The 13,074-nt window shown below is 34.7% G+C and overlaps 2 protein-coding genes across 2 annotated transcripts in view; both read left to right on the plus strand.

Annotated features, from left to right (window-relative positions):
- MGAT4D (MGAT4 family member D) overlaps positions 1–11,030 on the plus strand; it is a 40,971-nt gene extending 29,941 nt beyond the window's left edge. Inside the window, exons 10-12 of the mRNA XM_031465637.2 lie at positions 3,068–3,175; positions 4,442–4,607; positions 10,506–11,030. Of these exons, the coding sequence (XP_031321497.2) occupies positions 3,068–3,175; positions 4,442–4,456 (123 nt within the window). The 3' untranslated portion in view covers positions 4,457–4,607; positions 10,506–11,030. The remainder of the gene's footprint in view (positions 1–3,067; positions 3,176–4,441; positions 4,608–10,505) is intronic.
- Positions 11,031–12,799: 1,769 nt separating this feature from the next.
- Positions 12,800–13,074, plus strand: part of CLGN (calmegin) — a 40,795-nt gene continuing 40,520 nt past the window's right edge. The window contains exon 1 of the mRNA XM_031465641.2: positions 12,800–12,902. The gene's annotated coding sequence lies outside the window, so the exon portion shown is untranslated. The remainder of the gene's footprint in view (positions 12,903–13,074) is intronic.

Consider the following 13,074-nt stretch of genomic DNA (forward strand, 5'->3'; position numbering starts at 1 on the left):
ATTATATATATTATAAAATATATATATAATATATTGATAAATTGGACTTCATCAAAATTAAAACCTTTTGTGTTGCAAAATTTACTGTTAAGAGAGTAAGATGCCAGAAACTAGGAAAATTTTTTGTAAATTCCATATATATATTGTATGTGTATAATTCTAACAAAATATGTACATTATTTATATGCTGAAAATTCCTAAATGCTGTTGAAAGAACTAGACATACCACGATCATGGATTGGGAGCCTCGACATAGTAAATATGTGAATGTTCCCTAATTGATCTATGGATTTAACACAATTCCAATCAACATTCCAGTAGGATTTCCTTTGGTGAATATACACAAGCTGATTCTAACATTTTTAAGAAAAGGCAAAGGAACTAGAGTAGCTAAAAGTGATTTTGAAACAGAAGAATAAAATTGGAGGCATCATCACACTACTTGATTTAAAATCTTACTGTAAAGCTACAGTAGTCAAGACAAGGCTTTAGAGGCAAAGGGGTAAACATATAGACCCATGGAACACAACAGTCCCGAAATAGGTCCACAAAGTACAGCCAATGATTTATGACAAAGGAGCATACTACAGTCAATGGAGAAAGAATAGTCTTTCAACAAACGTGTATTGGACACTGGAGATTTCTACTTCCAGTCAAGATAAACTAACAGGTGGCAGATTTATCCTTCTGCCTCAAAGTGCTAGAAAACTGAACAAAATATGTGAGACAACAGTTTTCAAATATTACACAACAGACAATACAGGATTGTGTTACCTGGGAGAAGGAAAACAAACACAGTGATTTCTACAAACTTCCAGTTTATTGCCCAGGAACAATTTCCAGAATGCAGCACAAGGAGGAGGACATCTCCCCCAAAAAGCCCAGGAGTCCAAGTTAATTGAGGGAGGAGACTCACAAAAAGAGAGCTCCCCAGAGATTTATAGAAAGGTCCATGTGAGGCTCTGGCCAAGAGCGGACACGCACATGTGTGAGACCAAAGCCACCCAATGTAGGTGAAGCTGGAAGACAATATGCTATGTGAAATAAACCAGATACAAAAGGACAAAAAAAAGAAACCCAAAACAAAAAAACAACAAATGTGTATTGGATCAGTTGGATATCTATAGCTATATCCATATTTAATAAAAGAATCTGAACCTAAACATTGCACCTGATACAAACACTATTTCAAAACAGGTCGTCTATCTAAATACAAAACATAAACTTTTAGTAGAAAATATAGGAAAAAATCTTCAGGACCCAGGGCTAAGTGGAGAATTGTTAGACATGACATTAAACACTTGATCCATTTTTTAAAAATTAATAAATTGGACTTCATCAAAATTAAAACCTTTTGTATGGCAAAACTCACGTTAAGAAGTTAAGACATCACAGACTAGGAAAAGACATTTTTAAATTCCATGTACAGCAAGGACTTGTATTCAGAGTATATAAAGAATCTTCAAAACTCAACAATAGGAAAATAACCCAGTTGAAAAATGGGCACAAGACTTGAATAGACTCTATTAAGGTAGTTTCTCCCTTACTGCAATAAGCAATGAACTCAGTTTCACTTTATCGACAGGTTATTTGGTGGGTATTTATGGGGAGCCAGCATTTGATAATACCATCCCACTGGAACTATTATTAATAGATTAGAAAATATTACCATATTTGCTAAATTTTAACTCCTCAACTAAGTTTATCCAACCTTAATTTAGTTTCAAATTAAATTAGCTCTAGATTATTTAATTACTTTACAGTTACAAAAGCAATTTTTAATGTTTTCCTGCATGTTAGCATTGAGTAGAAATGCATTTAAATAAGGCTGCTATTTAAAAATTCTTATGTACATAAATCTGAGATATATTTTTATGAATTTTCTGTGCATACATATATAAAATACATAAAATAATTCTCATAGCAATCATAATAATTTCAAATGTTTGTCTTTAATAGGAGCAATGTCACAGGTCATCTTATCTTTTTTCTTTTTTTTAAATATATTTTTATTGAAGTACAGTCAGTTTACAATGTTCTGTCAGTTTCTGATGTACAGCACAATACTTCAGTCACATAGGAACATACATACATTTGTTCTCATATTCTTCTTCACCATAGGTTACAAGATACTGAATATGGTTCCCTATGCTATACAGTATAAACTTGTTGTTTATATATTTTATATATATTAGTTAGTATCTGCAAATCTCAAACTCCAAATTTATCCCTTTCCACCCCCTTCCACCTTATTTTTATTTTTAAGGAGATTATCCATATATTTTTTCATTAAGTATAATATTGGCTCTTTGTTTTAATCATACACTTTTTAAGAAGAAATTGAGGAGGGTGTAATTCAGTGTAGGAATTTATCAATGAATATGAGGAGAGAATAATGTAGTCTGAGACAAGTGGATAGACAGGAAAATACTAAAAACTTTATTTTACTGGAATATAGAGAAAGGAGAGGAGAATTATTTGTTGGTACAACTGTAGCCTGATTTTCTAATGAACTAACAGTTCATGAAAATACCTGCTTTTGTATCTTTTTTGTTCCATTATTCTTACGAAGAAAAATCTAAGAAATAAATGTTTAAATTTTGAAGTAGTAATATAGAACTCAGGCAAAATTTTTTTCTTTTTTTTAACATTTTTTTAATTGAGTTATAGTCAGTTTACAATGTTGTGTCAAATTCCAGTGTAGAGCACAGTTTTTCAGTTATACATGAACGTACATATATTCATTGTCACATTTTTTTTTCGCTGTGAGCCACCACAAGATCTTGTGTATATTTCCCTGTGCTATACAGTATGATCTTGTTTATCTAGTCTGCATATGCCTGTCAGTATCTACAAATTTTGAAATCTCAGTCTGTCCCTTCCCACCCCCTGACCCCTTGGGAACAAGTTTGTATTCTATGTCTATGAGTCTGTTTCTGTTTTGTATTTCTTTTTTTAGATTCGAGCAAAAATTAATGTAACAAAAGATTCTTCCATCAGTAAATGCAACAAAAAGGAGTATTTGGGTTTTAACATAAGATTGTTGTTTCTCTTACTTTTTCTCCAGGAAAAATGTACAGAACGAAATAAGCAAATTCGTATTCGATATAAACCTTCTCTTTTCCAGCATGTGGGTATACAGTCATCATTCCCTGGAAGAGAACAATATTTCAAAGTAAGTAATTTGAAATGTAAGTTGAGTAATATACAATGTTTCATGAACTTATAAGATATTTAGAAAAGGATTGTTGAGAACATTAGAGACTATAAAAATTGTTTAAACACAATTCATCTTATGACCCAACTGTTTTGAAGAGCACCCAAGTTACCTATCATGCTTAGAAAAATCCAGCGTACATGGACTTCTTTGCCTTACTGTTCCCAGCTGTGCAATTCAAATAATGAGACTAAAAAAATGTTTTTAAGATTATAATAAAATTCACTATTTTAGTCTAATATTTAAAAGTATAAAAGAATATTTCCCCCAATACCTCTATTATTAAATGTAAATGTATCAGCATTCTTATTTCAGACTACTGTCTACCAGATGAACAAAAATTCAGCATTATTTGTTTTTTTAACATTTCTAAGTTTTCCATGATTCTTGAAAATAATATTTTTTATAATTGTCCTAGCTCCCCTTGGTGGAGTAAAAGAAGCAAAGACTACACACAGAGTCAAAACATCTATAGTTTATCGTGGTGATCTGTGTACATGATACTGGGAAAGCCCTACCATTCCTCCGAGCTTTTGTTTTCCTTCACCTATAAAATGAGGAGCGTAAATTAAATGATCCTTAAGATTTCTTCCACCTTTGAAATAATATTGGCGTCTCTTTCTTGGTTTCTTCACACAACAAAGCAAATTACTGCTTTAATCCTCTGTCAAAGAGAAATGCACATATACATCCTTCTCCTGTTTATGACGGCCCTCTTGCCACCTTTCCCTATTTCTATGTTTATTGCTCTGCACTCTTGAGAACTCTACCTCATAGTGTGAACTCAGTAAACATTAGCTATTAGCTCTCAGAAAAGGTGGAAATCAAGATTAAACATGTTTGCCTTTAAATAAGACAAAGAAGTGTCTGGAATAATGAAAACTTAAGTGTTATGAGTCTTTATGCAAAAACTAATACCATCAAAATACATAAAACATAGCCACAGATGATGCAGAAAGAAATTAGCGTATACCATTTTGTTTGTTGATGCAGTTATAATGGGATTATTTTTTACATTTTTTTTTTTGCTGGATAAGCTATTTTAACCTTATCTTTGTGAAGTCATGACAGATTAAGGAGAATGTACATCTAATCACTTTTATTTTGATGTTATAATCTTAGCTTTTTTCTTTTTTATTCTTCATACAACATAAAATAGAAAGTAATAGCAATCTAGTATGTCAAGTGTGATTATATTTAAAGTATTTTTAAAATTTCTAACAGGATATCTACTACTAGGAATTTCATAATTCTAATACCTTCTTTAAATGGTCAGAAGCATTCTTTGGAAAAAATGGCATCACAAGGATTAGACTATTTCTCAACTTTCTTCATAGTGGATAAGAGATTTTATCATATTTAAAAAAGTTAAACCTTTAATAATAAAATGGTAAGTGTAAAAATTGATTTAAATATATAGAAAATTATCAGATATTTATATACCTTATAGTATTTTATATTCTTATGTTTTGTGTATTTTTTTTAGTTTTACGCATGTAACTTTCTGAGACATTTGCCAATATTCTGTTTTAGAAGAACCAGTGTTTCCTTTCATGTACTGTAGATGTACAATGAATTTGGAGATAATAGATCTGAATTTGAAGCCTCATTCTTACCAATAGATGCAGCAATATGGATGAATCTCTAAAACACTATGCTAAATGAAAAAAAAGAAAGCCAGGTGCAAAAGACTACTATTTTTATAAAGTTCTAAAATAGGCAGATCCTGATATCTCATTATGATATTAATTTGCATTTCTTTAACATCCAATGATGTTGAGCATCTTTTCATGTGCTTAACATATTTTTATATATTTGTATACATATATAATGAAATATATTTTTATGATATTTATTTTTATGAAATATATATACTTTTATGATATGTTTATTCAGATATTTGCCCACTTAAAAATTGGGTTGTTTGCCATTTTACTTTTGAATTGTAATAATTCAATAGTTTGACCACAAGTCTCAACTATGTCTTGCCCTTTCATTTTCTTAACAGTGTCTTTTGATAAAGTTCAATGAAAATTTTAATTTTAATAGGGTCCACTCCACTTAAACCTCCACTCTCTCAATATAATTTTATCATTGGCTAGCTCAGTATTCAGTGATTTTTGTAATTATAAGACTATAGATGCTATTTACATTAAACCTACATAGTATAATCTTTCTACTCTTTCCTTATTACACAACGTTTTTTCTTTGGAGTTTTAAGTTTTCTTTATTTCAATGCACTTATCACTAATTCAACCTCAGATTCTCTGTGAATTCTCTAAATCTTTTCTTGATACATTCAAACATCTAAAAAAATCATAAATGAATGTTTAATATTATCAAATGCTTCTCTGCATTTCTGTCACTTTCTAATCTTTACAGTTCTCTCTCCTGCAGCCTTCTGACCAGCTCTGGCAGATTTTAGGCACCTCTGGGGTTCCTTTTGTCTCTTGAGTTGATTCCTCTGTTTTCTGGATCCCAACCTCCACCATTCTTGGTTTATTTGTTTGCTTTTGTGAGGCATGCCTGTGAGTAATTTCTTGAGAAGGACTGTGTGAGAGGTAAAGTTTTGGAGAATTAAAACATCTTAAAAATGACTGCAGTCTATTAAACTTAGTTATTAAATTGGCTGGGGAAACAGTTCTGAATTGGAAATGATTTCTTCCATTTTTGAAGGTATTCAAACCATTCTAATTCCTGTTTCTTTGTATAAGACCAGTTTACCCATTTCTAAACCTTTGAAAATGTTCTTGTATTTGGGCTCTACAATTTCATGAGGAAGGTATGGGTTTATTTTTATCTGTGGTGCTTCTTATTCGGTGGGGCTTTTTAATCTGAAAACTCATTCTTCAATTCTGGAAAATATTCTCTCAAAGAATATTAGTTACACTTAAACATCAGTATATTAGTGTAAGTATAATTTGTTATTTGAACTGCTTCCTATTCTTATTGTTTGTTGTTAATTCTGCATTGTTGCCATCCTCCTTTCCATTCTCCTCTACTTCTTGGGGAAAAAACCTCATGGAATGTCTTTATCCGAAAAGTTACACGTTAGGTTCTGTGGGCGAGAGATACTCGCAGTAGACATGGTGGACAGCTGAGAAGGCAGCAGTTGCCTGCTGTGGACAGGAATTGAGATCACACTCACTTCCAGGCAGCTTCCAGGGTTCTCAAAATGGCCTGTTGTACTGCTGAGACATCTAAAATCATCTGCAGTGGCTTCCAGATCTCCTGAGAGTGGCTTCCTGACCTCTGCTCCCCAGTCTTTCCAAGAGTTGAGTTCACCTCTAGTTTATTCTATCTGCAGTAAATCTATTTCGTTATTCAAAATACCTCAAGTGGCTTCCGTTCCTTGACTGATCTCAGTCTGATTCTGTTGCTTCTTGTGTTTCAGGCTCCCCAAAATGAAAATTTGTTTCTTACTTGTTTTTGAGATTGTCTGCTATTTAGTCTGTGATTAGTGAATCTATTTTCTGCAGCCTTTCAGCAGAAGAAGGAAGAGAGTGGGCAAGGGATGGGGCGTTCTACGTTCTGTTGCTCATAGTGTATGGTAGCTTTTCTTCCAAGTAGGGAAGACTCATTCTTTCTTGGGTTATTACTTCTTCTCCACATCAAATACCTACAGCCACTATTTCTTCCGGGGAATAGTCACTTCTGATGTCTGTTGCTTAGCACAATCATGGATATTCCAACTGTGGCTCTGCAGTCAACCCCAAAGCCCTTGCCTGTTCCCACCACCTCTGAGCTTAGGTCCTCTTAAAGCCACTCCCATCTTCTTGGCTGGCTCCATTTTGGAATTTGAATTTCTTCCCTTCTAATCCAGTCTCATTCACTTTCCACCTAATACTGCCCTCTGAATGATTTATGTGGATGGAAGTGTATTCATACAAAATTATCTTTTCACACTTTAACAGTAAAAGAAGCACATAATATATAATCAAAAATGTGCTTTATTTATATACATACCATTTCAACATGGAAACGTGGGTGCATTTCCATGAAGATAACGCTGCACTCTGAGTTTCAGTTAGACTTGCATCATGATGAAGAATTTTTTTTTATGTTTTAGTGAGACTAAGATCAGCCAAAGTTTGAAGCAAAGTTGAGGTATGGTAAAGCGTATGTGGAGTTTAAGAGATATCCAAAACATACTCAGGTATCAATTTTCCCAGGTACCTTCATTCATTACCCTATCAGTCAAGTGTCTTTCTCTTTTCATTGCTCCTTTCAGAACATTTCCCTTCTTTTCTGCAAAAACAAAATGAAGATCATCACTACCCCTTTTTACCCTCCTAACATAGGACTTTGAAGTGCTTTCAGCATCCTTCACTGAAACCACATTTCCCTATCAAAAACAACTTTCTGGGAAATAATGAACTGTCCATTTGCTAAGACTTTTAGATATTTAATATTAGGTGTTTCCAAACTGATGACAGGGTTGCAGAATGGATTATCCCTTTCATTTTCCAACAGTGCATTTCAAAATGGAATAAAATTCAGTGATACAAGATTCTTAGCTTTGTTTATATTTATCAAGTAATATACATACATATGGCTAAAATTTAATTAAAAAAAACCACCTCATAATTAAAGGCATCAGTCCCCTCGCACTTCCCCAGCCCTATCTGACTCACCAGAGGCAATAACATTTAATCATTTCTGGTTTAAGTTCTAGTAGTTATCTTTATACTGCTAAATAATATGCTTATACTGCTAATTTTTATTTCTACACATTATCATTCTTCCTGTAGGATAGATGAATATTTAGCTTAAGTTCTTACTTATTTTTATTAAGTCCTAGTCAGTTTGGGCTGCTGTAACAAAAATACCACAGATCAAGTGGCTTGACCAGTAGAAGTGTGTTCTCACGGTTCTGGAGGCTGGGAAGGCCAAGATCAAGGTGCAGCCTGGGAAGTTCTGGGGAGGGCCCACTTCCTGCTTTGCAGACAGCCGTCTTCTGGTTGTGTCTTCACATGGCCAAGAGCAGAGAAAACTCTGGTCTCCTTACCCCTTATAACTGCACTATCCCATTGGTGAGCATTCCACCCTCATGACCTAGTTATCTCCTAAAACCCCACTTTCAAATACATTGGGGATTTAAGCTTCAAGATATGAATTTGAGGAAGGGTGACAAATATTTAGTCCATGGCATATTCTTACTTTGATTATTTTGACCTTCCTCTTTTTAAGTTCTCTTTTCTGAAAATCTTAATAATCAGACATTAAACTTACTGAACCAATCCTCTATATGTCATAACTTTTATTTACTGTTTTCTGTCCCTTGTTTGCCTGTGTACTAGGTGGTTTCCTTGACTAACTTTTCTATTGAATATTTATTTTATTTTTATTTTGTTCCCTTTTCCTAGCATTGACTTGTTTTGATGATACATTGTTTTCCTCAGATCTCTATTAGGTCTTTTCGCCAAACTTTTAAAAATTCTCTTCTGCATTCTGAATGAACTGTTTTTTTCTGTGGTCAGATCAATCTGTCTGCTTGTTTATTTGATCTTTTTCTGTTATGTTGCACTTTCTCAAACGTTTAGTGATTCTTAATTGTCTGGGGGCAAAATGGGTAAATTTTATTTCCTCTCCCTCACCCCATCCCTGCCCCGCATTTATCTTTATATTCCTTCATAAAATTGAAAGGGATGAGGCTTCCTGGGCATTTTTGGTACATGGGTAGGATTTTTGGTTTGCAAACCATGTTTTAGAGTATGTGAGTGGCTAGATTGCGATTGTTTTATGTTGGAGGTTTGGTTGTGCTTTTTTTCCCCAGTGGTTTGAGAGAAGGGCACCACTATGCCAGAATATAGTGGGCTTTGTTCTGGGACACCGGTACACACACTGCCTGTGCTGCTTACATGTAGATGGTGCATCTAGCCTTCATTAAGAAGACTGTGCATGTGCTTTGCCTGGAGCATAAGTCCTGGCTGCTCACGTATTCACTGTGGGTCCTCCTGACACACACTCTTTCTTCAGTCTCCAGGTTTTGCCCCATTTAGCTCCTGTCTTCCATCAAATCGTCCAGCTCTGCTGTAGCTCTGGTCCTCCATGTCTGGGTCACAGATTCCTCATCTCCACTCTGTCAGTCCCCATTCTTCCATCAGTGTCATTAATGTCTCCTATGTTCAGAAACCCCATCCATTCTTTCGTCGTTTGGAATTACTCCCTTTTCTGTTCATTTATTATCATTTCCATGGAGTCCTAGCTGTCTACCACCTTGAATCAAGACTTTGGATATTTCATTTCAATTTTTTTCAATTTGTAACTTTATTGAGTAAAGTAAGATTTACATACATTGGCCCTCGGAGAGATAAATGTCACCCTGTTTTTTTTTTTAAATGGGACCAATAAAGCAACCTTTTCATTGCTGTTTTCCTTAATATTTATTCCTTTAAGTCCTTTAAAAAACCTTTATGTAAAATTTGTTCCTTAACCAGTTAAATTATATGTTATAACTCTCATAAAACTTTTTATAATGTAAGATAAATTATCTATAGTTCATCAAGTAGAAAAGTAATTTACCTTATCTCTCTATTCATCTAGCTTATAGTTAAAAAAAACAATTTAATAGAATAGAAATTCATCTTAGTGATGAATTTTCTCCATTTAAAAATTTTTAAAATTTTGCCTTTCAATTTAAATGTTTTTTATCATTTCATGTTCTACATCTATAATAAACATAAAGAATTTCAACTAAAATATTTCAGTATTAATAATTTCTGAAAACTCAAATAAAATACTTAAAGATTTTCTGTTAGTTGATAAGCTAGAGAATAGTGTGTTTTATAATTTGCTAGTGCTTCAGCCTGCATGAATAGCCAGTTTCCTTTTACTGCAGTACACTGGGCATAGGGCAAAGTGTTTCAATGTGTTGGAGGTAGGATTGCCAGATAAAATACAGGACACCCAAATAACTTTGAATTTCAGTTAAACAATGACTTTTTGTGTATGATGCATTTGTTTTGTTGTTTTACTAAATGTGGTAAGCCTAGTTGGAGGTTATGGAAGGAGAGAGAATAGACAAATACTTCCCATCAAAATACATTAACTGAATTATTTTATTAAATACTTTTATTAAAGAATGATATACAGCATGTTTGTATTTTATTCAAAATTATTATTTAAAGTTTTATGTGTCTATTTTATGTAAAGATACAACAGAGGGAGTTGATACAACAGAGAATAAGAAGAGTATTGTCAAGAAATTTTCATGAAAATAATTACATCCTTATTAATTAATAGTATGTTATTTAGAGATGTTACCGATTTCTTATTTTCATTACAGAAAATATGAAGAAAAAAGCTTAACAAGAAGAAACTCCGTAATACATGGAGCTTCAGATCACCATGATTTCTAATGGTATCTTTCAGAAATTGTAATAATGAAAATACATAGTTATATAGAAGAGGAGAAAACAATGAACAGACTAGTAGACTTGAAAGTATTAAACTACGTCTTACATCAAGAAAAACTAGAACATTTATTTATGATATTTGTACCTTTACGATTCCTTAATATAAAAATAGTAAAGGCAGGGAAGTTTTTAAAAATTAAGAAATATATTTTGTTGACTTAGGGATGCTATCATATACTCTCAATAAGTCGTTGAAAGTTCAGAAACTTGCTATTGTCATGGACAGGTTCTGTGTGAACTGGTGTATATGCTCTTATCCATTTTGTTAAGACATTTAAAATAGAAATTTAAAAAAATTTAAAAATAAATAAAACAGAACAAGTTTAAGCAAGTCTGGGTCTGGCAGTGCCACAGTATCTTCTTGTCTTTTTAGTATATGCATTTAAAACTCTAAAATTACCCCTAAGTGCCATTTGAGCTGATTACCAAACATCTTGATGCATATGTATTCTGATAGTCCTTCAGTTCTAAAGGTTTCATATTTTCTGTTACTATCACCTTCTTTACGCATGGGTTATTTGGGAGTGTGTTTTTTTTTTAATATATTGGTTTTGCCATCTTTTATTGTTGATTTATCATTTAGTTACATTGTTGTTAGAGAACTTTTTCTGTGATAAAATTTGAGAATTGTTATGAATTCTTGTGTTTCATATGAATTTGAGAAGAATGTATCATCTCAGTATGCTCCCTTTAACATATACTTCATTCGTTTCTTTTTTAATTGAAGTATAGTTGATTTGCTTCTTTTCATTCGTTTTTATAAATGTTAGTTTTGTGCTTTAAAATGTCTTTAATATTCCTATTCAGGTTGACAGGGGCTGCATCTCAACATGTGCTTCCACAATCACTGTGGCAGGAAAAGGGTGGTTAGAGATGAGCACTGAGTTGAATGCTGACACCTGGAACTGACACACATCACATTTGTTCACATTTCATTGGCTAAAGTAAGTCATATTCATCCTTAAATTCAAATGGGCAAAAGTGCCATCCGGCCAGGTACCCAGAAAATAATTACCACAGAAAAAGCTAAAGTTTCACAGAATTATGTTGAATAATATAAGTTGGAAAGCCTGAAGAAAGAAATTAAGAGGATAATATTGTCACAAAATACCTCAAATAAAAATTGTCTTTTTTAACCAATAAATTAAATGCTATCCAAAAACACTCCAGAAGATGACAGCGTCAAAAGTCTAGAAATAGTGGCCTTATTACAGATGCAGTGTGAACAATATTCAGTGGTCGTGACATCTAGCTAATAATCAAGTCTTGTGCATGGAGCATCATAAACTCTGTTAAGCTGAGACTCTAACGGGGATATCACAAGTCAAACATTTTATTCTTCCAATAAAATTGAAATCGTGAATATCATAGTCAAAGTCAAGATTTACTATCAAATACAAGTAGTAAAAGCTGCATGATCCAACATCTATGGGGCAAAGAAGCTTGTGACTGAATATTAGGTTTATGCTGTATTTTTATTTTTAGTGTGCTGGTTTAAACGATAGGCTCTGAGGGAGATAGACCTGAATTTGACTTTGTTTCCAGCATTTACTAGTCAAAGGCAAGTAATCATCTTCACCTGGGTTGTTGGGACGGTTAAATGAGATAATGTAAAACCGTTAGAGCAGTGAGTGCAATAAAACGTTATCAATTAGTAGCATTTCGAAAAGAAAACATATAATGCATTTATTATGTTAACATTTAATATACCTATATTTATCATCCACTTACTGTCACCAATTAGTAAGCCTCCCTGATGACCACAATGACCTCTCATCAGAGCATTCAGAATTCTAGGGAAGGCCTAGGGTACTAACTGGATGCCGTTCAAAACGTGATTTACATAAAATTCAGGACCCAATTACGTGCACTAGGAGGCAAAACCTCACTGGTTGTAGAGGCCAGGCGCTCCGCGGGAGGGAAAAGTCTTCGGACGGATAAGGAGGAATTCCTCCAGGGCTCGACCGGGAGCCGGATCCGCGCTGCGATTGGCCGGCGCGGGCGGCGCGGCGCGTGGTCGGGAGGAAGCGCCTGGTGGGCCGTATCGCGGAGCGGCGCCCCTCCGCGGCCGTTGAGCCCCTAGTGCAGGTGCGCGCGGCACGCGCCTCAGGCCGCCGCCTCAACCCGGCCAGCGGCCGCACGCGCATGCGCAGTTGGTAGTTGCGGCTGCGCGGCTGCCGGCAGGATCGGTCTGGGAAGACTCACGGACCAAGTGGCAGCCACTCGGACATCTGAGCTGCCCCTGCCGAAAACAGCCCGCAAGACAGGTACGTGGGCAGGAGTCCATTTCCTCGCATCCTTTTGCACTCGGGCCGAGGTGAGGTGAGGAATCGGAGTCCTCGCTCCTTCCCTCAGGGCGGGGGTGCCTGGGTCGCGCCCCTTTCTTCGGCGACCCGTCGGGCGGAACGAGTTGGGGCTAGTGAGGGGTGGGTGTTGAGT

The sequence above is a fragment of the Camelus dromedarius genome, chromosome 1 (genome assembly GCF_036321535.1).
Source record: "Camelus dromedarius isolate mCamDro1 chromosome 1, mCamDro1.pat, whole genome shotgun sequence".
Lineage (NCBI taxonomy): Eukaryota > Metazoa > Chordata > Mammalia > Artiodactyla > Camelidae > Camelus > Camelus dromedarius.